Source organism: Primulina eburnea, chromosome 1, assembly GCF_022965805.1.
Source record: "Primulina eburnea isolate SZY01 chromosome 1, ASM2296580v1, whole genome shotgun sequence".
Taxonomy (NCBI): Eukaryota; Viridiplantae; Streptophyta; class Magnoliopsida; order Lamiales; family Gesneriaceae; genus Primulina; species Primulina eburnea.
In genome coordinates, this window is record NC_133101.1 from 54586176 (window position 1) to 54609516 (window position 23341).

Sequence of the window (23341 nt, forward strand, 5' to 3'; positions counted from 1 at the left end):
CAATACAAAATAATATAATTTTAGAAAACAGTTCAAATTTCTTTTTCAATATAAAATGATATAATTTTAGAAAACAGTTCAAATTTCTTTTTCCAAACATACATTTTGTGATTTTTCGTCTTTTTCTTTTTTGCAAAATTTATGTTAAACCATCTCACAAATCGTATTTTATGAGACGAATTTTTTATTTGAGTCATCAATGAAAAATTATTACTTTTTATGCTAAGAATATTACTTTTTATTGTGAATATTTATCGACCCATCTAACAGATAAAGATTCGTAAAACCACAAAAGATTCTTTCTTTTTTTGATAGAATGAAGATCAATTTCCTCCTGTTGAAGTCGTTTCAGAGCAGAGTAATTTAAATTTATGGACTACTTTTTGAAATAATCATTTCTTTAGATTATTTGAATTAAATGAAATATATCTATTAGTATATATAAATTTTCGTGTATCATCAGAACGTAATATCTATATCACGGATTACTAACACTATTACACATATTGCTTCTGAATCATATTTGTGCAAGGGGGAAATGTTAACATAAAACGAAACAACAAATTTTATCCATTACAAAGGCAGCCATACAACTAACAGTGAAAGGTTTAAATACAGATATATTTAAGTAGCCAAACAACTTATAGCCTGTGATGCTCTCAAATCCAACAAATTTGCATGATTATTATGGACAAATATTGCAAAAAACCAACTTGTTCAGCATGCATCAAGATCCCGACATGGAGGAGCCTTAGGCTCGCCTAGCAATGTAGAGTTCCCACCTTCTGGTCCAGAGTTGATGCGATTTGGATTTTGCGTGCCACGCTGAAAATTTTAAATATTTAAATCAATGAATTTATGAATTATGCCTCTTCAACTGATTTGTCTTACCGGTGGCTTTTCCCCTCTTCTCAAAGCCTCGACCAGCTCAACGACTCGCTTAGGAGTAACATCTTCCTGTGAGTAAAAGAGACGCAGACATAATATCATACGAGGTTCAAATAATTAGAGGTGTCACCACATGAAAATGAGAAACAAATGAGCTTACATAATAATTGTATGCATATCCCTCAGATCCATTAGAGTAATCAGCAACTGTAATCATCGGAGCATTTACACAACATCCCTATGGAGAACAATAATATATCCCAGATCACGTTTCAGTCAAAACACATAAACAAACCATCTTTCATAGCTGTTCGGTAATTTAGACAACAAAAGTTCAAAATAAAGATACGGGTCGGGTATTTAAGAAAATTCATGTTACATTTAAGAAAATTCATGTCATATTTTGATTCAAGAACAAATCACCTACTTTCACAAGGGAAAGAATCTGAAATACCAAAACAGATCTTTTGGGACAACAGACCAAGAACTCAAAAGTGAAGTCCATCACTACTACTTGGCATCAATGGTAGACCATAGGTACATTACATAAAAGGAGGTTATTCCAGATAGAATATATCATCAGGACGACTCACCATGCATTCCATTTCTCCAACAGAAAATAGGCCATCCTTGGTTACTTCTGAAAAGATTAATTAAGGATTCCAAATATAAATCAGGCTAGGTTTTGACGAGATCAAAATCACCAAAACAAGTTTATTTCAAACGAAATCAAACAAAGCAAAATTACTGCACAAGCCATTCATTACATTACCATTCCGCTTTACTCCTAGATGTTTCAATAATGCTTCTTCAATTTCCCTAGAACCACGTATCATGCAAGGTGTCGTACCACATACCAAAAGATGGTATTTGCCAACCTAAGATCACCAAAGTAATTTGTCAAGTTAAGCGAGCTTCAAATTTAACAATGAAAAATCCTAATTATCACAAAATTGATGCAAAAGATCTCACCTTTGTTCTGTTGAACATCGAATAGAAGGTTGCAACCTCAAATACACGAATTGGGGCAACTTCAATAATTTTTGCCACCTTTAAGCAATGAAGAAAAATCACAAGACTACAGAAACATTAAACATGATCACGTCTGCTGCTTTTGCTAAATATGACCACTGTCTACTTTTGCCATTATATGTGCCAGTAACCATTTGAATACGGAAGCATTTAATATCAACACATGCTCCACAAGTTACCTGTTCAATAATGCTTCATATCCTAAGGCACCGTTCGGTATGGCTTATGAGTGCAGGATAGTTTTCTAGCAAGCCATATGTTACGTTCGGTTCACTTATTTCTAAAGCCCAGGCCCGTTATAAAATACTGTTTTCCATGTAGAAGGCATCCTCTTTCCCCTCGGTATAATTCACACCATTTTGCACAGTAGTAGGGATATTGCCACAAATTAACGCCCACCTAAAACTTGGAAAAAATAAAAATCTATGATTGGTGGTCTTGTCCATGGAGTTTTGACGGCTTCGAAGATATTAATCCAGGATGATACCTTTTTTCTTCACTCGATTGTATTTATTTTGATTCTTTTCAACGTTAAAAATCATTAATATTAATTGCGCCATTTTCCAAAAACAAATCATTAATATTGTTGAAACACTATTTTATTAAAATTTTAAAATAAATGGATTAAGTAATATCAATTTTGAATTATTTTTGAAAATACATCAATTCATTTGTACAATCAGCAAAATAAATAATTTGATGCAAAATAAATTACATTTTTTTACGACCAGTAAAATAAATAATACAATGAAAATCTATAAAATTAAATATATATAAAATTATATTTTCATTAATTAACTCTATGAAAAACTTAAATGGTTTCATATTTTCTAATTTATTTTTAATGATTAATTTATATCTTTAAATAAATTTATTTAATATTCGATTAAATTTGTTTTAATAAAGTACTTTTATTAATATTTAATTATTTATTAACTTGTTACAAGAATATTAATTAATTAATACATGACCATTTTATAATCTTATCAAACACCATATAAATTATCACATTATATCATTATCCTTAACTTTCATTTTCTTATCACACTTATAATACATCCTTCACTCATCTATCTCATCCATGAACAAACGGTACCTAAATGTCTAGTGGTCCGATATGTGATAGTAGTTCAGCATCCCTACTTCTTTCCAAGGGAAATCAAAAGCATTGAGTCCTTGAAGCACTTTATATTTTAACATTCACTTATGCACATAAAAGCTAAAGGAAAGTAGACGACTTCATTGCCATTTTAGAAATTAGATATGCTCCTTAAACAATAACAGAGGAATTCTTCAACGGTTCAAGTAGCAAGGAACCTTCATTACTGCAAATCATGATGATGACAAGCTACTAAAATTAAATTGCATGAGAATCAAGTTATTTGATAGTTAAGCCAGATCAGAGACAATAATCTTATTCATGATTTATGTTGATGGTAATTGTCAATGCCATCCTATTCAAATCAGATGAATCAATATGGCAATACAATGCAATGATGTCAACATACATGATTCATAGCCGAAACTGGGAGCCACCCTCCATGTTGCTGTTGTGCAAGATCCAATAAAGGGATGACAGCAGATCGCTTATAGTTGGAAGGATAGTGAGATATTATCTCCTTAACCTGTAAAAATCAAACACAACAGTAGCTAACCAGTGAATAGCCTGATCTTAGCTTTTGAGAGAACTTTCACACGATAACGCGTATCTGAGTGCGAAGCTTGCATGACTCAAAACTAAAGCTCCATTGCATTACAAGGATATAGGCACAAAAAAAATGATCAAGAATGCAACATTTATGATCTTAAGTTGATTCTAAAAAAATTCCTCAAAGCAGATTAGTGAATCTACAAAATTAATGACTGGTGGAGTCCTCCATAAGACATCAATGAAACAAATATTATCACGAAATGTGCATTGATTTCAGCAAACATGCCAAATAGTTGCTATTCTTGGCAGTCATCCAGTCCCTGGATTCCCATGACCGTCTATGTTTAACACAAAGGGCACTGATGAATGTCTAATTCCTTTCAAATGAGCCAATTTATATGCTATTTACGGAAGAACCACAACTAAGATAACCTCACACCTTCAAACAGATGATAAAATTATCAGCTAAATCTGTTGCTGGAAAAATTGATTCCCAGATACAAAATTTGAAACCAATGCGAAAAGTGAAGTTGGAAGCTGAATAAAAAAAAAAGGAATGACAGATAAATATACGCCTACATCAAAACAGTGTTACTAAAATCACACAAAAATTCGAGTGTGTTCAATAATCACAAATAATAAACATCACTAGCCTTTTCTTTGTTTGCATCGGTGAATTCCCATGGAAGGTCCGGATTATTGTCTGGGCCATCAATATGCTGCATTCCTCGGCCATTTAAAAAAAATGGAACAAATTCTAACATAATATAAAGTCGAATATTTTGATTCCGAGGAAAACAATAATCAACTTACATAGTTCAGCGCAGTCGAAAACGATCGCGATGGCTGCACAAACGTCGTTCATAAACCCGAAAGGACAAACAAAACCGAAATTTTCGAACAGATTGAATGATTGATAGGTGCGATAAATACAAAGAAGAAATTCTTGAAATGGAGCAAACCTGGGGGAATTGACGCAAGGCCTGACGTATCTCGAGAATGCGTTGAGAGGCGAGGCGGCGTAACATTTTCCGAATGAACTCGAGGATCCTGAGATATACAGCTCCGACACTGAGAATAGAGATTTGGGGGCAGAATCCAGTTGTTACAGAAGATCGAGGTCCGCTATGTCCTATCGTAAACGGGAGTGCGTATTACGCCACACCGGGTTAATAGACACAAGACCAGATTGAGCTGGCCAATTCCAAACATTGGGCCTGGACCGCCAGGTGAAGTGCCAAACGGCCCACCACGCTCATGTTAACAAACATAAATATATTATTTTTTTGTTAAAATTATAATAAAATTATTCCTCGCTGTTAATTTTATGTTTAAATATAATAGTAAGAACTAAATTTTGCTATTTATTATATTTTAGGGACAAAAAATGAAAAAAAAAATTGAAACTAAAATTTTGGTAAAAATAAAGAAGGTAAATCATAGCATATCTACCATATAAATATATATGATTATATATATGAACAAAACTTTACAATGATTTATGACTTAACTCATCAGCATATATATTAAAGTTTCTGGCTTAACTTCCCATAATGCATATGATTTCTGGTTTAATTCCTCAGAATGGATCTTAAAGTTTCTGACTTAAATCTCCATAATAGACCATCAACTTTGGTGGAGCACCCTGATCTGAAGACCGACATCCACACGCCCATTAAAATTTGACATATCATTAAAATATCTTAAAAACTTTCCTTTTGATTTACATATGCGTGTTGTTATATAAAAGAAAAAAAAAAGAAAAGAAATCTCATATCTCCTTTATAGGCCCAAAGATCATTTTCTTTGAAATTATATACACACACAGAGACAATTATATCCTTTAAAAATATTGTCCCACTCACACACCTATCATTTTCACACCCAAATTCACAATTTATTTACTATATTTGCTTCTATTCTTAAACTTTTCTGCATAACCATCAAACAAATTATATTCATAATCAATTGCTATCATGAAAACGAAATACAACCTTCAAAATTCAATATATGTAATAGCCAAGCCTGGTGTACGGTACGGTTTAAGTCTCGTATGTTTTTGGATTATTTGGTTTAGATGTTAAGAGTTGTGATTATGGGTCTTAGTATGGTTGGTTATCATTATTTTGTGGCATTGTTGATGTTCATTGATGGTAGTTGTATTGTTTCAGCGTTGCGGTTTGATTTTAGTTGCTTTAGAGTTTGTTTTTGCCGTGACATCACCGCACCCGCGGTCCTTACTGCAGCGCACCCGCGGTCTTCATTGCAACATTTTGAGTAGGATTGCCGTAGACACACCGCACCCGCGGTGTAGATGTTACCGCACCCGCGGTAAGGTTGGCACCGCACCCGCGGTCGTCATTTTAAGAATTTTGGTTAGTATGCCGTGAGCTTAGCGCACTCGCGGTGAGGTTAAGAGCGCAACCGCGGTCGTGCACAGCAAAAGCGTGTTTTCGAGATTTTTATGATATAAGGCATAGATTTGTTCACTTTTCCTCATTCTTTTCTCCTCATTCTCGATTTGTCCTCTCAAGGGAAAGCTAGGGTTCCATTTTCTTCATTTCCTTCCTTTAATTCTTGCTCCTAGTTGGTTTATTGTTGAGAGATCAAGGTTCTTCTTGGTTCTAGGAAGCTAAGGTAATTTTTGGTGTTGTTTGTTCTTGGTTTTGGGGTGAGAGATGATATGAGTTTGTTGATTGTGTTGGTTTTATGGCTTCTTTGGTATTGTTGTTGGTGAATTGAGTTGGGTTTGTGATTATTGAGATGTTGATGGTGCAATACTTAGTTTATTGTGTAGGTGGTGTGCCAAGAGATTAATTGAAGGTGTTCTTGTTGGTTGTAAGTGGAATCTCATTTATTGTGCTCACATGATATTATATGTATTGTATTTCAAATGTTTTAATGTGTTATTCCCTTCCATTTGATCCATATTATGAATTGATACACTTGTTATATATATTGGAGGCATTTTATGTTTCAATTTGTGAAAAGGGAATACAAGAGATTAAAGCCTTCAAAGTGTTTGATGAAATGTCAAAGAGAGAGTTCAAATGTTTTATGGATTGATAGATACATAGTCAGAGATTGCATGCAATTAGTTGATCAACGACCATAGACCTATATTCCTCAGAGTTGTCGATTTATATCGATGGGATATAGGTAAGAGACAGAGATACTATATAGATGTCAATCCATACCAGAGAAAAGAAAAATATCATCGTTATTATTATTCATGTTATGATATTCATATTTCAGAGTTGATGGTATTTAATGCTTTCAAAGTCATGTTTTCAGAGTATGATATGTACATTGCTATATAAGAGTTCCACTTACTGAGTTTTATACTCATTTCAGTTTATTCATGTGATGCAGATAAGAGCGACAGACCGGGACTTTGATTGTGGGCCGGAGTCATATGTATAGAGAGATGGAAGGGAGAAGATATTTTGATGGCATTTTGGACATGATCATAGGAATGATATTTTTTTTTTGTTTTTGTTATATCATTGGAATGATCATGTATTTATTTTGGATTTAAATGTTTTATGGAAATGTATTTTGAATCCTTCCTCCCTTCAAGTAAAAATTTTAAATTCCGCTGTGTTTTATTAAAAGAGGTCAGAGGTGTCACAATATATAATATGATATCGTCGATGTTAGAATATATTATTGTAAGTTCTCAAGGGTAGATTAGTCATTTTATTATTTTTGTATTTACTCTAGGTATATAAACATATTCTCTTTATATTCTATATTCAGTTTTACAACACTACGACTTGAGCTTTTCGCTCACTCTATATTTTTTCATGGTATCAGAGCCTCTATCTCATAGATCTGTCAATCGTAGAGAAGAACTGTTAATCTTATCCACAGCTTTCGCGGATCGTACAACTTTTCGTTCGTATAGTTTCTTTTGGTAATCGATTTCTTCTCTGCATTGTGTTTTGTTTGGTTTTGGCATCATGGCTACTCGTAAAGACGATTCTCTTCAGTCAATTAGTGTTCAATTGGATGGAAAAAATTATTCTTATTGGGTTTATGTTATGAAGAATTTCTTGCAGGGGAAATCGATGTGGGGCTATGTCACAGGTGTGTGAGACAAGCCTACAGACCAGACGAACTCTGATTATGCTGTATCATTGGATGTTTGGGAGGCAGATAATTCGAAGATTATCACGTGGATTAATAATTCTGTTGCACACTCAATAGGTGCTCAATTGGCAAAATGCGAGACTGCTAAGGAGGTTTGGGATCATCTGACACGCTTGTATACACAGTCTAATTTTAAACAATATCAATTTGAGACAGATATCCTTGCCCTTCAGGAGAAAGATATGAGCATTCAAGATTAATATTCTGCCATGTCGTCACTCTGGGATCAATTGGCATTAACAGAATCTTCAGAATTGCGAGCATTCTCACCTTATATTGCTCGGAGAGAAGAACATCGCTTGGTACAGTTTTTTATGGCACTTCGGAATGATTTTGAGGGTCTGTGTGGGACGATTCTTCATCGCAACCCTCTTCCTTCTGTTGACTCGGTTGTAAGTGAATTGTTAGCTGAAGAGATTCGTCTTAAGTCTCACGTTGACAAAAGGACAATCCCAACTACACCATCTGTCTTTCCAGCTCCTCAACGACCTCCATCTAATCACCAAAACATGTCAAATACGAAGGTTTCTCAAGATGAGTGTGTTTTTTGTAAATATAAGGGGCAATGGAAAGCTCAATGCCCACTATTGTTGAGTAAAGGAAAAGTGCAGCCGCAACAGCAACAACAACAACCACACAACACTCCATGGAAACCACAACAACAACATCAGTCATCTCTGAACACTCCATGGAAACAGCTCGCTCTTTCTTACTGTCTTTTAATGTTCCTAGTGCATTTTGGGGTGAAGCAATTCTTACTGTTGTTCATGTGATCAATAGAATTCCAACTTCACATAATTCAGGTTTGTCACCCTTTCAAAAAATGTATGGTCATGCTCCTGATTATTCTTCCTTACGTGTCTTTGGTTATGCCTGTTTTGTTCTCCGACCACAGATCGAGCGCAATAAGTTGTCTCCGCGTTCTGCTCTATGTGTTTTCCTGGGTTATGGTATTGGTCAAAAAGGGTATCGTTGTTTTGATCAAATTTATCAAAAACTGTATGTCTCTCGTCATGTTGTGTTTCTTGAACATGTTTCATTCTTTTCTATACCTGTTAGTTCGCATAATATGACACATGCAGATCTTATTCGTATTGACCCTTTCACCTCCGACACCGACGAGACTTTGCCCACGACCACACCTGAGACTCCTGCTCCTCCAAATCCTCCTATGACAACCCAATCATATCCTGGCATCGCGGATAATCTTCCACTCCGTCAGTCCACTCGGGTTCGTAAGTCTGCTCGACTACCTGATTTTGCTTACTCGTGTTATTCTAGCTCTTTCGCTTCATTTGTTGCCTCTGTTCATCGTCTCTCTGAGCCTTTATCCTATAGCGAAGCTGTTGGTAATCCACTTTGGCAGAAGGCTATGGCTGAGGAAATGACTGCTCTTCATCAGACTCATACATGGGATTTGGTTATGTTGCCACCCGGAAAGCACACCATTGGCTTTCGTTGGGTCTACAAGATCAAAACCAAATCTGATGGATCTATTGAACGCAACAAAGCTCATCTTGTTGCTAAAGGTTACTCTCAGAAGCATGGCATGGATTATGAGGAAACATTTGCCCCCGTTGCTAAAATGACGACAGTTCGTACTCTAATTTTTGTTGCTTCTGTTCTTCGATGGAAAATCTCTCAGATGGATGTCAAGAATGCTTTCTTGAATGGTGATCTACATGAAGAAGTTTTGATGGCTCCTCCTCTTTGTGTTGCTCACCAACCTGGTGAAGTTTGTAGACTTTGTAAGGCTCTTTATGGTCTCAAACAAGTTCCTCGTGCTTGGTTTGAGAAATTTTCTATAGTGATTACTTCACTTGGGTTTATTCCTAGTCATCATGATTCCGCATTATTTTTCAAGTGTACTCGTGCAGGTCGTATACTTCTGTCTTTATATGTTGATGACATGATAATCACCGGTGATGATATTGATGGTATTGAGGCTTTGAAGTCTGAGTTAGCTCGCTGCTTTGCTATGAAGGATTTAGGTTTGCTACGTTACTTTCTAGGAATTGAGGTTGCCTATTCTCCAAAAGATTATCTTTTATCTCAGTCAAAGTACATAGCGGACCTGTTTGATCGTGCATGTCTAACTGATAACAGAATAGTTGATACTCCTCTTGAGACCAATGCTCGGTACTCTCTGTCAGATGGACCTTCTTTGCCAGATCCTACCTTATACCGTACTATTGTTGTCAGTTTGGTTTATCTCACTGTGACTCGTCCAGATATTGTGCATGTTGTTCTTGTAGTAAGTCAGTTTGTCACTACACCAACTACAGTTCATTGGGCTGTTGTTCTTCGCATTCTCAGGTATCTTGGGGGAACTCAGTTTCAGAGTCTTTTGTTTCCTTCTACTTCCTCCTTAGAGCTGCGTGCATACTCTGATGCTGATTGGGCTGGTGATCCCACGGATCATAAGTCAACCACTGGCTTCTGTATTTTTCTTGGAGATTCTCTTATTTCTTGGAAAAGTAAGAAACAAGTTGTTATCTCTAGATCTTCTACCGAAGCTGAGTATCGTGCTATGGCTTCAACTACTTGCGAGATTGTTTGGCTACGTTGGTTGCTTGCGGATTTCGGTATTCTTCTTCGTCATCCTACTCCGTTATATTGTAATAATCAGAGTACAATTCAGATTGCACGCAATTCAGTTTTTCATGAGAGGACAAAGCACATTGAGATCGATTGTCACGTCACTCGTCATCATCTTCAGCTTGGCACCATCACGTTACCTTTCGTTCCTTCTTCTCTGCAGATACCTGATATGTTTACTCTTCCCTCCAAACCAAATACCTGAAAACTTCTGAAAATCAATCAAAACATGGCTTCTTACTTGAAATATCTTATTTAATAATAAAATAATTATCATGCGGTCTAGGTAGATGGACTTTAGAAATTTTCGAGCGTTACAATTTTACTCATCTTAAAATGAATTTCGTCTTAGAAATTTGACTTACCAAATAACTATGGGTTTTAACTTCGCATGTCTGACTCGTCTCCCACGTCCCTCTTCAGTATGGTTCCTTCATTGGACATTCACCATAGGAATGATCATGCTTCTCAACATTCTTGATTTCGTTTCAAGGATTCACGCTGCTCCTCCTCGAAAGTCAAGTCTGGTGTCAACTGCAAAGGCTCATAGTTTAGTACATGTGAAAAGTTCGTCATACACTTACGAGTTATCAATCAATGTATATCTCCGGACTGGAGAGTTGCCGATTCAAGTTTGATTCCCCATTATTATATAGTTTGAAAAGTGGCCATATACCTTCTCGATCTCGGTTGCTTGCTTCATTTCCTTTTCTCTCACAAAATTTATCTGATTTTTATGAAATACGGGCAACCGGCAAGTATTTAGTACATATTTGGAATTGGGGGGTGATTAATTTCTTGCTTATTTTACTTTTTAAGATTGTGATTTCGAAGAAAATATTACATTAACACAGTAAAATTATTCATCTTACTTTTTATATGTTTAATCTGATATGTTTTTCCATATCTCAAAGTAAGCGTGATGCACTTTGAAAATTAAAACATAAAATTGTATTATCCTAATTCAATTTGGGTTATATATATATATATATATATATATATATATATATATATATATATATATATATATATATATATATATATATATATATATATATATATATATATATATATATATATAGGGACGGACCTATGCTTGCCTCATCCTGGGCTGTAGCCCAGCTCAATTTTTTTTACAGGGTTATAGACATTCGAGCCAATTCTAATTTTTTTTTTGGTAAATATATATAAAGATTTAAGCACAGTCTAATTTTTTTAAAAGATATCACAGTGCAAATAACTCATAAAAGTTAATATCTAGAATACCTATTTAACTTTCACAATGAATAAATATAGATTTTCGATATTTCAAAGGGGGTTTGGTGCAAATAACTCATAAAAGTAATAGATTTATTTTATCAATTCTTTTATTTAATAAAATTTAATTTTGAAAGTACGTTTAAAATATATTAAAAATAGTTTTATAATGTAAATTTTGAATCTAAGTGAAACTTGTCTTATATTACACGAGATAAATATTAATTTAAATAATATATACATTTTGAAAAATAATATTGATTAAACTTCTTTTTTGAAAATTAACTCTCCTATTTTCAATACATAGGAACAATAGGTTTTTTTTTAAAAAAATATACCAAGATCATTTTTCTAACTATTTTCATATTAATATCTCATATATATATAATATATATATATATATAATTATATATATATATATATATATATATATATATATATATATATATATATATATATATATATATATAAACTTATTATATTAAGTTCAAGCCCACATCAACTATAATTTTTGGATCCGTCCACATCAACTGTAATTTTTGGATCCGTCCATATATATATATATATTTGTTTTTTTCATTTTTCTTGCTGGTTTTTTTTAAAATTTTTTGCATAATTCCTTTAACAACATAAAATTAAGAATCGTGATAATTAATAATTTCATAGTCATAGTCATAGTCATGACCGATAGTTTCATAGTAGCATGAAATTAAGAATTGTTCTAAATGGGCTGGTTATGTCCTCGGTGGAGTGAGAAATTGTCTGACAATAAGATTAAATAAATTTGATAAATATTTTCGTCTCTAAAACCGTTAGAAGAATAATATTTATATAATTATTTGAAATATTTGTTGATTTGATATTGATTTAATATATCATTTATGATATATGTATGTATTTGCAAATTGAAATTTACAGTCATATCGCAATAAGAACATTCTATTTTTATTCTTATCGGTCTAAGTCTGCTGCACACAACATGCAAAAGTAGTTATTTTAGTAATGTCTCAAAGGGATGAAAATAAAGTTTGTGGAATTTATTTAAATTAAATAATAACAGATAAAATCAATTTCTAAATTGCAATATGAATATATATGCATATGTTTGAAAACGAGATGAATCAACTTTTGGGTAGTAACTAAAATAATCCCCTACAATGTCTAAGAATTGAAATTTAGGTTTTGGTATTGTAAGTTGGCTATTTTTCCTTTTGGCCATTTTTTGATTAGGTAATGATGTGGTGACGAAAAATACTGACGTAACACTTGTAAATATTAAAAGACCAATTGTCAAAAAATAACCAACTTACAAGATCAAAATAGTTTTCCGAATTTGCTTATTTTGTGTTTTACAATTTACATGTCCTATAAGTTTGTTGTTGCTTGACTTTGGTCTTTTGTTTTGAATACATCAGTATTTTTCAACGACATGTCACTTTTTTTCTATGGCATCTTAGAACTCACAAACAAAAACCCAAAAAATAATAAATTTATAGCATTATAACTCAAATTTGAATACGAGACCTTAACACAAAATATAAATATTTTTTTTTTGACAAGAAAATGCATTCATTCAATAACAGATTGGTAAAAGTACAGATTCATAAAGACACCAACACACATTGGTGTTTCTACCAAACGCAAGGACTAGCGTAAAAACGAGAATGATTAGCTTCTTGTTTGCTTGTCTACGAGTAAAATGAACCGAAAAACCTGAGTTTGGAGCTACTATGTCTCTACATCTACCCATTATACCTCCAAACTTCGTTGTGTCGGCAGCTGATTCTGTCATAGCATTGTATACTGTAAGCGCGTCCACTTCAAAGAGAACCTTTGGATAGTTCGAGTTGCGGATCCAAGACACAGCTTCCAGCAGTCCTATTGCTTCTCCTTCTCTGACACAACAAAGTCCTTTGATCAAGTTAGTTCCTTTGATCAAGTTAGTTCTGGCCATAAGAAATCTTCCCTCATCATTTCGTACCACCATTTTTATCCCGTCAGATTTTATGTCATCAAAAAAGGCTGCGTCAATATTACATTTAACACTACCACTATGGGGTGGAGTCCAAATACCATAATGATTCCTTGTGCTTGCGTCGTATACTTCTTTGTTGCTCCTGGCTAGTGATATCCGGTCGTAAAGAAAACTCATGGATGTGACTACTACTCTATTTGGGGTATCTAGATAGTTGTTCCATAATGCGGAATTCCTTTGTTTCCAGATAGCCCATAGGATAGTTGCTAACTTACAAAATATAAATATTAGAACACCATTTTGACCATTATCCTAAAAAAAATCAATGAAGTTTATAATAAGTGGAGATGGACTAGAAGTAGAACGAAGCCCCGTGAGGGCTAAAACTGATTAAGCTCGTCTCCAATTGATCTTTTCTATCATAAAGTGAACTCCAGATGCAAGATATCTTATATTTTAACATTAGATATACATATTTCACCACCCTCATTATTTATATATATTATATTCGCTAGTTTTACATAAAATCAGACTGTATAATATATGATTTCTTCCAGAAAAGTAGATTATAACATTGCTTAGATGCGAAACGAAAATCACAATATCAACATAGTTTTACACAATATAATGACTAAGAACAACTTATGATACTGAGGTATGATGGTCGGAATCAGAGGGACAAGCCAGACTCCTCATCCTCGACGAGGGAAGCGGTGTACACAAAATAGAGTGCCCAAATCAGAGCGAACACACCCGCAAGAATCCACACCAAAAGGTTGTTGCTCACCCCGAACGGCAGCCCGGTTCCTTCCGTGCTCAGCCTATCATCCACCAGCGCCAACGCGGCTGGGCTAGACATGGCCGCCGCGCAGGCCGATGCCATCATCGAAGAAGCCGCCACACCCAACTTCGAATCACTCTCTTCTGCACCCTTTCCTCCTTCCACGGAGCACCTCACTTTCCCGGTGTTCTTCTTTGACATCGATGGTAACCCTGAAGTTCAAGTTAAATGCCCATTTGGATCAATATTCGTCAGCAAGAACAACTAGTTGTACACAACAGATAAATATGTGGTTTTTTCTTAAATTTACCGATGATGGCGGAAGCCCGGGAGCCGTACGTTCTCTGTCCGGGGGCGGCGCGTGCGATCGGCGAGGTGGAGGTGAAAGCAGAGATGGCGGCCATTTTTCCTTCGATTGCCCGACTCCGAGTGTGTGTTGGACTGTTGAGTAAAATCAAGGTGGTGTGATTATTGGTGGTGAGTGGACGTTTAATACCTCTGTGTCAAAGTGAACCACACAGGTTGGATCAGATGGATAGCCCCTCATCTTTAATAACCCAACCACGTTTCGCCACGTGGCCTACCTATCTCGTTTCGAGGGCAAATTTGTCTTTTCACTCGTAATTAGTACTTACAAACTCAGTACGTAACATTTCACTGTCAAAGATTTGTCTGCATATAAATATATTAAAATCAACACAATTTATAAGAGAAAGTATATACCATTTTTGCATAAAAAGCTTGATATATCAGCAATTGCATCATTTAATTATGACAACGTTGTAGTGGGACTGAGGTTTTCGGATTTGTGAAGAGATTATTCGATATCGAACTAACTAGGTTGCAAGTATATTTGAAATCTAAGGAAAAAAAATGTATTGGAGCACTAAAAGGATTTCAAATCTTTGAATTCAAAATTTGAAATCTTTAATACACTGGTCCAAATGCATCCTAAATTCATGATATCATTGAGGGGTAATCTATCAGTCATTCGCCTTAGATTATATTATACATATTGATTAGATGTTAATACATATATAGAGAATCAAACGTCAATGTCTCAAAATTCTTTCACAGAATTATCCAAGGGACACATGTATCAAAGAAAGAACGACGAGTCAATGTTGCAGAAACTTAGCCACCCATTATCCCAGAAACCTCATCGAGCTATGCCTGCAAGTTTCCCATCTTGGAGGTTGCAACTTTCAAATCTACAGTAATACCAAGTCCCAATATGCGTGCTAATTCTCGGTATCGTGTTATCTCCAAAGTTCACATTCGAAAGTTACTTGGAGGAACGGCATGTCGAGTTGAATGGTTTCAAATTTTGATCATACACCAAAAGTTTGTCATTCATAAAATCTGGGAGGCCTCTCTAGCGCCGACCAACCAAATTTTCCTTTCCGGAAATCTGACAAGATACGATGGGCTGCTTGATGACTGTCCCCATTGAATAACTGGAGAGCGAGCTTCTGAACAAAACTGCAACTCAAGAAACGTGGAAGTGTAGGTTATAAAACTAAGGAGAATTAAAGGAACAAGATGTTTTTCAGCAATTGATCAAGTCCTATCAGTAACTAGGACATTATTTGCATTTTGCACTAAAGATTACATAACAAATCTTACGTTTTACCGACAAAACTATCTGCCTCAACCTTGTAGCGATCATGAAGAGCTTTGTAACCTGTTCCAAAGTTCAGACAACAAACAGGGTTCAGCAAAAGAAGCATTATATTCTAAAGTTTTCCTTGCTTCCTTTGGCTTCCGCTACATTTCCCATTCATGCATGAACGTGTTTTAATGGACTAGGTAAGTATTCACAATTGGCAAATAGATTGACAAAAGAATGGAAAATAGCGAGTTCTGAAATTAGACGAGAGGCCAGTGGGACCATTCGTAAAGAGATTCATCAATGGTGAAAGAATATGTACTGCCTTTTAAATGCCAAATTGCACCCTAATACAAAATAAATATAATCTCTTCTGGTTCTTTTGTATATGATTGGCACCCTCCAAGATCTTAGAATGTTCTAGCAAGGAAAGAAAACCGTTTCTTAACCAGGAAGACTCGGAAAATATTGTTGCAATATAGTGACTGGACACAGTCATGCAATATCAGATGCTGTACTATTGCTGCGAGTAGCTATAATAAGTAACAGTGATATGCTCGAAAATAGTGCAACGTACCCACTGTTGGAACCCTAGCCAACATCTGTACAAGAATGGCTGCAACATCAGGAACATCATAAGATCGTTCCCCGATGTCATTACAAATTGCAAGTTTTATAGCAGCTGATTGATCATTGATCCTCATCGGTATCATTCCAGGGGAATCCAGTAATTCCAAGTCATCCCCGAAGCGCACCCATCTTTTATCAGGATAGAAAAGAAACCAGGTCAAAAACAAAATGGTGAAACTTGGAATCCCTAAATCTTCAAGGAAAAACTCATATTCCTTTTGAGGCAATTCATCAACAACTTCAAATATAAAACATACTTTAACTCTCGAGTAACACCTGGCCTTGCAGCTGCATTACACAATCTACGCTTGAGCAATCGGTTTATCAATGATGATTTACCAACATTGGGATAGCCAATGATACCAGCACGAACCTGTGAAAAGATGCAGAAACAACAGAAATGAAACATGTAACATTTTCTTAGCAGTCTTCAAAAATGTAATTTGCAGAACATTAGTGTAGTTTACCTCGGTTTTGATAAGTTAAGAAATAGATTGCTTCACAAGTACAAGATTGTTACTTTTTATCGTGAAAAATTAAGAAAAGCATTTTTAGCTCATAATATCGAGGCTGACCCTAGCCAAACTACCTTTTCATATTTGAAATTTATTTACATTATCTAATTAAACGATATAAAACCTAAATGTCGTGACAACAAAAGTAATCAAAGTCGTGTCTACACATATATTTATGGCCAGAAATTTTTGGCAACACAAGTTATTGTAGAATCCATTAGCACAACAAGAAACTCACAGGACGAGGAAGTAGTCCTTTTGCCTTGCGCTTGGTGTTCACGTCACCTACCAATGCCTTTGCTAACCTGCTTAGCTTCAAGGTACCCTGATGTTCTCAATACATAGCCATCATTAAAAAAGTCAAATAGACTCACAAATTAACCAAAATTTGACGGAGATTTGGCTAAATACCGTTCCAAGCTTGCCATTAGCAAATACGACTTTAGTTCCCTGCCTAGCATAATAATTAGCCCAAGAATTTCTGTCAGCTGTGGATATCATGTCTTCTCTATTTAAAACAACAATCCTCTTCCTATTCCCCAACCATGAATCCATCTGTGTCGCTCAAAGATCGTCACAAAACCATACAAATATAGGAACGATGCAACGTGGTCAGCAATTAAATTTCCATCGAATTACTAATACCATAAATTTCAAGCAGTTAGCAAAGTAAGTGTTTCAAGTATGTGAATTCGAGTGTCCAATGTATGCATTTGACTTCAAAAGAGTTATTACGCCTAAGAAATGATGCAGTCAATTGACATGGTATCAACTAGAAGCTGTTTATAAACCTGTGGATGACTTGTGGACATGGGTATTCTAGCATCTCGAACTTCTATTACAACATCCATCAATTTCAGCTGTTCTTTGAGTTCTTTTTCGGTTTTTGCTATGTGTCCAGGATACCACTATTGAATTTCCACGGAAATATGTCCACAAAAGCAAACGTAAAATACATCAGAAAATAATTGGTCAATCATGCCGAAAGAGTAATATCAAATTCCTACCTGAACCGGACGTAATGGTCTTGTCCAGTGATAAAGATCAGCTTCCAATTTCACCCAATCAAAATCTTCGTGGACACTCTCCAAAGTGCTACAAAGCTTTGAGCTCTCTTTTTCATGCCATCCCAATTGGTTTCCACCAACAATCTGCAAGGGTAAAATATATATACTCAAAAAATATGGTGAGATTTTCTCAAACTTCAACTTATACAAATTTATTTATTCATAAAAACGGAACAAAAAAAACTCGTTCACAAAAATTTGAGTTCGAAGTACGCAAAAAATCCAACCAAAAATCGGCTAAACTTTGGATTCTCTTGCCTGAATAGTTGGCGAAGAGGTAGACGGATGGATGGAGGAGAGAGATGCAGACGGAAAACCACTGCATCGATTGTGGCGGCAATTCCCGGCGAGCGCAGTGGCTGGGCAATGAAGCCAAACACCGAAGGGCTGCGTTATCATACCAAAAAATATAGCCACAATGAGGACGATGGAATTATTTGGACCAATAAAGTAAAAGGGTATATAAGATTTGGGGCCATAAAAAATTAAATTTTATGGGGTTTTCGTATTGTATAATTACTATTATTTGATTAATTTTGTTTAAGCTATTTTCGTTTAAATGGGTTTATAAATAGAGATGACGATGTTTTACATGGGTTTAAAACCTCGTGAGGAAAACTCAAAATGAGAATGGAGATATTCGATTTTTTGGGTTTGGATTTGAGACGTATATAAGAAACTCTTCTCGAAAATAATAGTAATAATAATATTATAATTATTATCATTAATACAAACAGATACTAATAAATTCGGGTTTAGGAATCTCCGTCCTCACTCTCGCATCGTCTCATTAATATTTTTGAAACAAAAATGATGATTTGATCCTCATGCGTTCGAGTTCGAGTTCGAGAAAAACGCAGGGATGAGGTGAGTATGAGAGCGACGATGAAATTCAGGGGACGAGGATGAGAATGTCAAACCCAACCATGCCTCGTCACATTGTCATCCATAATTTATCAGTGGCCGAATAGCTAAATTTCTAGGTCGAAATAAAAATATTTTAAATTCATACATAAATTTTGAGAATTTCAATTTTTGCTCCAGAAAAAACGGCATAATATATGATTGAATCCACTTATCACTACTAATATAAAAATTTCTGTCTTAAAATTATCATGTGACATATTTTAGAAATTGATTTTATATGCACGAACTCAAAAGAGTAAATAAATGAAAATTTTCAAATAAATCATCAAATTATAGTTTCATTTAAAATTTACACATTTGTTCATAAAAAATTAGTTTAGACTCTCTACTATATTTAAGATTTTACAAAATCATTTTTGAACCTTCTTTTTGGTACATGATGTTATTATACTTATTGAATTTGTCTAAAGGCACAGGGCTACGCAATATTTTCATTCTATATACCATGAATTGAGAATTTTTTTAAATAGCACATCGTGCTTCTGTGTAATAAATACTTTTTTAACCTCTTTGATGTACATCCCTTCCACAGACTGCTCTTCACATCTTGACCACGTAGTCGGAACAAGTGGTTCCTAGCATAGTTCCCTTCAACAACATTTAGCACAACCATGTATCTTTTCCTACCTTACGGTGTATAGCAAAAAAGTTTAATTTTTAGAATAATATATGAGGTGAAACGTAATCCTTGGTTAATTTATTCAAATATATACTATATTATTACATAATAACATCTTATAGAGGATGATAAACTTGTTTAATTATTTATAGTAGTTGGAATTACAATACATATAAACTGAAAAAATATTACAAATTTTATTTTGAAAGAAAAATATAGATGTTGAATGATGTCTTCATATTTCTTCTGTTATGATATATATAGAAGTTTTCATGGATTTGAAATATGGACTTCGAACTTGTGAATTGCTTTGTCAGTTGTAGCCGAAAACATCTTTTGATTGGTGTACTACTGGTTAGCGGTTTGTCATGTTGTGGTGGTTGAATGGTTCATCATCCACTAATGGAGTGGTTGGATCACATGTCTTCTTTACCTTTATCAGAGAATCTTTTGTTTTTGTATGGTCACCGGGGAAAATGTGACTTGTATGGACCTTCACCACTTGGACTTGTATTCACATTATGTTGTCGGTTAATCTGGGCCGAAACATTTACCAAATTATGGCTCTTTCTGGTTTGGGTATTCTCGGCAAATTTCTTCTGACCAAAATCCCAAATGAGCCATAATGCAGAATTTTCGACAAGTTTCTTTACTCTTCGGCAGCCTGCTGTTTCACAGAAGATTTCTTTTCTTTTCAAGTATTTTTCTGCAAAGCTTGTAGTTTTTCATGTCATGATATTTAACAGAAAATATAAATTTATATAAATTTGATAAAACTTAAATGAAAACTTCACTTTGTTCATCTCTGTGAGACATACACATGATCCACATGCCCATATAGTGGAGATGTCGTCTTTAGTGAGTGATGAAACAAGAAGTGTTTCATTCTCCGGAGGATCCTTGATAAACTTCTGAATGTTCATGTCTGGTCTTCTCAACTTGATGAAGTGAAAAGCTTCATGTGAGTCTTTCTTTACTGGTTCTGGTGCTGCACTAAAAAAGTAAAGCTTTAGAATATATCATCTTCACAAATAATCATTATTTGTCCATGTTTCATAGACAGCTTCTGTAAGGCCCGAGATGTTATCATTTTTGTGAGACCCCGAAAATAAAATCGTGTTGATGTCACTTTTGTAATAAAGTTGAAAAATAGTTGATTTAAATTTAAGGGTATTTTCGTAATTATTGGATGGCAATGGCATTTTCGTAATTATTGGATGGCAATGGCATTTTCGTAATTACTGGATGGCATTTTCGTAATTAGTGAATGACATTGCTGGATGGCATTTTCGTAATTACTGGATGGCATTTTCGTAATTTTGAGAGAATGGGGGCCAAAATTTGAGAGGATGCCACGTGGATTAGCCATGCAATTGAGGTATATAAAGTTGGCAAATTCATTCTTTTCCTTGCCAGAGAACCGAGCAACTTTCTCAGAATTCCCTCAAGCTTCTGTAGTTGCTAGAAATTTGATTGTGCCGCAATCGTTTATCAAAATTTGAATCCGACTTCGGTACCGAGTTCCTCTCGACGTAGGCTACAACTGGACGTAAGTTTTACTACGTTTTGACATGTTTTGAAAATATGATATTGTCAGAATTGAATGGAACTCATATATGATGTTCTTGACATATTAGACATCGTAGAATCGAAGTCAGATTGAGAAACAGACTGATTATAGAATTGTTATGAATTTTTAGGGTATATTGATTTATACCAGAAAGATTTGAATTGTGATTGGATTACGGATTGTATTGGATATGGGTTATGGATTGTAACTGTGATATGAGGATATTGTATTGACGGGGATACTGAAATTGTACCGTTATGCCGTTGATTTTGAATTAAATCCAGATTGATCAGATTGTTATTGATATGAAAGGTATATTGACATGAGATTATTGATATTGTCATTGCCAGACAGGCTATGAGTTCAGAACTTCGACTGAGCCAGAAACCGACGAAAGAAAGGTATAAGTCAATGTGGTATTGGGAGATCGACTTGAGTCGGTTAGACTTGAGTTTCGCTAAATCACATACTTTACTTTATTGAATTGATATTGCATTGATTTGATTGATATACTTCTTCTCTTGATTATAGATAGCAGGTATTAGACGAGTAGTCTTATGACAGAAGTGCCTGATAGTGGTGGGATCACCACGGGCACATTGCACGATGTCATGAGATATTGTATTGGCGGAAGTGCCATAGTCTGCTACTGGATAATTGGCTATCGATGTGGATAGAATTATAGCTCATTCTATTACTGGTGATCAGTATTGTATCGATGTGGATAGAATTATAACTTCTTCTATTACTGTTGATCGATGTTATATCGATGTGGATAGAATCGGAGTTTCTTCTATTACTGGTGATCGATACTATACTGATGTGGATAGAAATAGAGCTTCTTCTATTACTGGTGATCGATACTATATCGACGTGGATAGAACTGGAGTCTTTTCTATTACTGTTGGTCGATATGGAATGCCAATGTCTGGAAACCGGGATCCCTAGGCTAGGATTGAGTCTAGTCTGAGTCGTGGAGTCACGAGCATTGTCGACAGTTTGATATTGATTATGTTTCAGATTTTGATACATATATTGTTACCTGATTACATGATGTATGTTGTTTATATGATTGCATGTTTCGTTGATTTATACTGGGATTTATTCTCACCGGAGTTATCCGGCTGTTGTCTTGTCTGTATGTGTACATGACAACAGGTGGGACAGGATCAGGGTCCAGGAGATGAGGAGAGATCGTGATAGAATGGAGACTACGGACTTTGATTATGATGTATAATAGGGTTTGAACACTTGACATTAGTTGTTAAACCTTAGTTTAGTTTGAATGCATGCAGTACAGGACTTGTATTGTATTTGATACTGATATGTATATGAGTTTGATTTCACTACGTTCCGCATTTTAAAAAAAAAAATTTAAACCCTGTTTTATAATTGATTAATTAGTCCCAATGATGATTAAGAACTGGATTAGCGTCCGGGTCCCCACAACAGGTGGTATCAGAGCGATAGATCCTTGACATTGAGATAGGAGCTAGTGAGCGGGGTAGAATGTGTTTTCTTTCCTGCTTTTGATTGCTAGCATGAATTCCTGTTTTAATACATATTTGCCTGAATATCTGATTTTGATATGGTATTGTGTATTATTCGGAATGGATCAGCTGTAAGATGATCCGAGGATGATTGAAACGGGGTTATTGCTGGGATTGCTAACCTCTTTGATTATCAGATATGCCTCCGAGAAGAATACCAGAACAGGGGAGTACATCGAATCCTCCCATGGATGTGACTCCTACATCGATGGAGAAACTGTTGAAAAGATTTCAGTCATTTCATCCACCGACTTTGAAAGGTACGGAGAATTCCGTGGAATGTGAAAGTTGGTTGGACGATATTGAATCGATGTTCAAATCTTTGGAATATACGGAGGAAAAGAGGGTGAAACTGATAGGACACCAACTGCATGACGTTGCTAAACACTGGTGGATCACGACGAAACGGGCATTGGTACAACGAGGTACGGCCATTACCTGGAATGTGTTTAGAACTGAATTTTATCAACGGTTCTTTCCAGTTTCATATAGGAAGGACAAGGGAGTCGATTTTGCCAAC

General features: G+C 35.1%; 3 protein-coding genes across 4 annotated transcripts; all 3 read right to left on the minus strand.

The window, feature by feature from the left end:
* Positions 1-456: 456 nt before the first annotated feature.
* On the minus strand, positions 457-4750 carry LOC140831620 (NADH dehydrogenase [ubiquinone] flavoprotein 2, mitochondrial-like). Of its 2 annotated transcripts, none has more exons than XM_073195373.1 (10): positions 4534-4750; positions 4385-4417; positions 4225-4290; positions 3429-3545; positions 1861-1938; positions 1661-1766; positions 1482-1528; positions 1049-1126; positions 892-957; positions 457-825 (listed from the first exon to the last, which is right to left on the minus strand). In XM_073195373.1, exons 1-10 carry the CDS (start codon positions 4597-4599, stop codon positions 718-720), a joined length of 765 nt encoding a protein of 254 aa, XP_073051474.1. In that variant the 5' UTR covers positions 4600-4750; the 3' UTR covers positions 457-717. The 2 variants fall into 2 exon arrangements, with proteins under 2 accessions (XP_073051474.1, XP_073051466.1); XM_073195365.1 differs by having other exon boundaries at positions 3429-3536; positions 4216-4290.
* A 9365-nt stretch (positions 4751-14115) lies between these two features.
* LOC140831636 (photosystem II reaction center W protein, chloroplastic-like) lies at positions 14116-14855 on the minus strand. The gene is made up of 2 exons (XM_073195384.1): positions 14645-14855; positions 14116-14546 (listed from the first exon to the last, which is right to left on the minus strand). The coding sequence occupies exons 1-2, from the start codon at positions 14736-14738 to the stop codon at positions 14224-14226; spliced, it is 417 nt and encodes a 138-aa protein (XP_073051485.1). The 5' UTR covers positions 14739-14855; the 3' UTR covers positions 14116-14223.
* Positions 14856-15315: 460 nt separating this feature from the next.
* Positions 15316-18554, minus strand: LOC140831648 (DAR GTPase 3, chloroplastic). The gene is made up of 9 exons (XM_073195396.1): positions 18414-18554; positions 18096-18239; positions 17880-17996; positions 17500-17643; positions 17327-17413; positions 16831-16946; positions 16521-16702; positions 15961-16018; positions 15316-15816 (listed from the first exon to the last, which is right to left on the minus strand). Exons 1-9 carry the CDS (start codon positions 18552-18554, stop codon positions 15684-15686), a joined length of 1122 nt encoding a protein of 373 aa, XP_073051497.1. The 3' UTR covers positions 15316-15683.
* Positions 18555-23341: the final 4787 nt, after the last annotated feature.

Bases quoted from the DNA above. Each gene is read 5' to 3' on its own strand.
- LOC140831620 (XM_073195373.1), bottom strand. From the start codon at position 4,599: ATGTTACGCCGCCTCGCCTCTCAACGCATTCTCGAGATACGTCAGGCC. The intron at 4,418-4,533 runs GTTTGCTCCATT...ACGTTTGTGCAG, and splicing joins CCTTGCGTCAATTCCCCCAG to CCATCGCGATCGTTTTCGAC. The intron at 4,291-4,384 runs GTAAGTTGATTA...CGAGGAATGCAG, and splicing joins TTTCGACTGCGCTGAACTAT to CATATTGATGGCCCAGACAA.
- LOC140831636 (XM_073195384.1), bottom strand. From the start codon at position 14,738: ATGGCCGCCATCTCTGCTTTCACCTCCACCTCGCCGATCGCACGCGCC. The intron at 14,547-14,644 runs GTAAATTTAAGA...CTTGAACTTCAG, and splicing joins CCGGGCTTCCGCCATCATCG to GGTTACCATCGATGTCAAAG.
- LOC140831648 (XM_073195396.1), bottom strand. From the start codon at position 18,554: ATGATAACGCAGCCCTTCGGTGTTTGGCTTCATTGCCCAGCCACTGCG. The intron at 17,644-17,879 runs GTTTATAAACAG...TGAGCGACACAG, and splicing joins TGTCCACAAGTCATCCACAG to ATGGATTCATGGTTGGGGAA. The intron at 16,703-16,830 runs GTATGTTTTATA...TCCTGATAAAAG, and splicing joins GGTGTTACTCGAGAGTTAAA to ATGGGTGCGCTTCGGGGATG.